This window comes from Trachurus trachurus (assembly GCF_905171665.1).
Source record: "Trachurus trachurus genome assembly, chromosome: 10".
NCBI classification, from domain to species: Eukaryota; Metazoa; Chordata; class Actinopteri; order Carangiformes; family Carangidae; genus Trachurus; species Trachurus trachurus.
Window position 1 is genome coordinate 26,489,973 of NC_139894.1, and position 837 is coordinate 26,490,809.

General features: G+C 55.9%; 1 protein-coding gene across 1 annotated transcript; it reads left to right on the plus strand.

The window, feature by feature from the left end:
• On the plus strand, positions 1-837 carry her5 (hairy-related 5; the record flags this gene model as incomplete). Its single annotated transcript, XM_083980300.1, has 3 exons — positions 1-51; positions 170-265; positions 370-837. The coding sequence occupies 3 exons, from the start codon at positions 1-3 to the stop codon at positions 835-837; spliced, it is 615 nt and encodes a 204-aa protein (XP_083836426.1).

An 837-nucleotide genomic window follows, 5' to 3' on the forward strand; every position in this document is an offset into this window, starting at 1 on the left:
ATGAAGGTTTTATCTTCACCACAGTCTCCTGGACAGAGGAGCATGAGGAGGGTGAGACGCTGATTTCTGGCTGTTTTAAGGGAAACAAACTGTTGTAGGTAGGACGCTGCTGCTCGAGGTGATCATGTTATCATAATGCTAAAGTTGTGCTTCTCACTGAAACCCTCAGGTGTCCAAACCTCTGATGGAGAAACGCCGGCGGGAGCGAATCAACCACAGTCTGGAGACATTACGACTTCTGATGCTGGAGAGCACCCACAACGAGGTGAGTCTGTTTTATGACCGGTGTGTTGTGATTCCTGACAACCCGTGTCAGCATCAGGTGGTTTGGGCCTATAACTAATACATCATCATGTTTTCTTGGTTTAGAAACTGAAGAACCCGAAGGTGGAGAAGGCGGAGATCCTGGAGAGTGTGGTCCAGTTCCTCCAGTCAGAACCGGAGGTGGACCACCAAGTCCTGACCAAACAGCAGAGCCGCGCCCGTCGGAACAGCTACCAGGACGGCATGAGGACGTGTCTGCTGAGGGTCAGTCGCTTCGTGGCCTCCAAAGGCCCAGACTCAGAGGGAACCAGTGGGGATAATACACTTCAGGCTTCTTTTGCGCTTGCCGAGCCCATGCACGCGCACAGCCCCCCACACAGACAAATCCACAGGGCGCTGATCCCCGCTGCTGTGGCCGACCCGGCCGCTCTGGGTCCTCAGCATCTGTCCCATCACCGTCAACCGGTCCTGACCCAGGTGACCGGCCTCCACTGTGAGACCCGGAAGCTGCTCTCCTCCTCGGCAGCGTCCATACACATCACCGACCCGGTGTGGAGACCCTGGCCCCAGTGA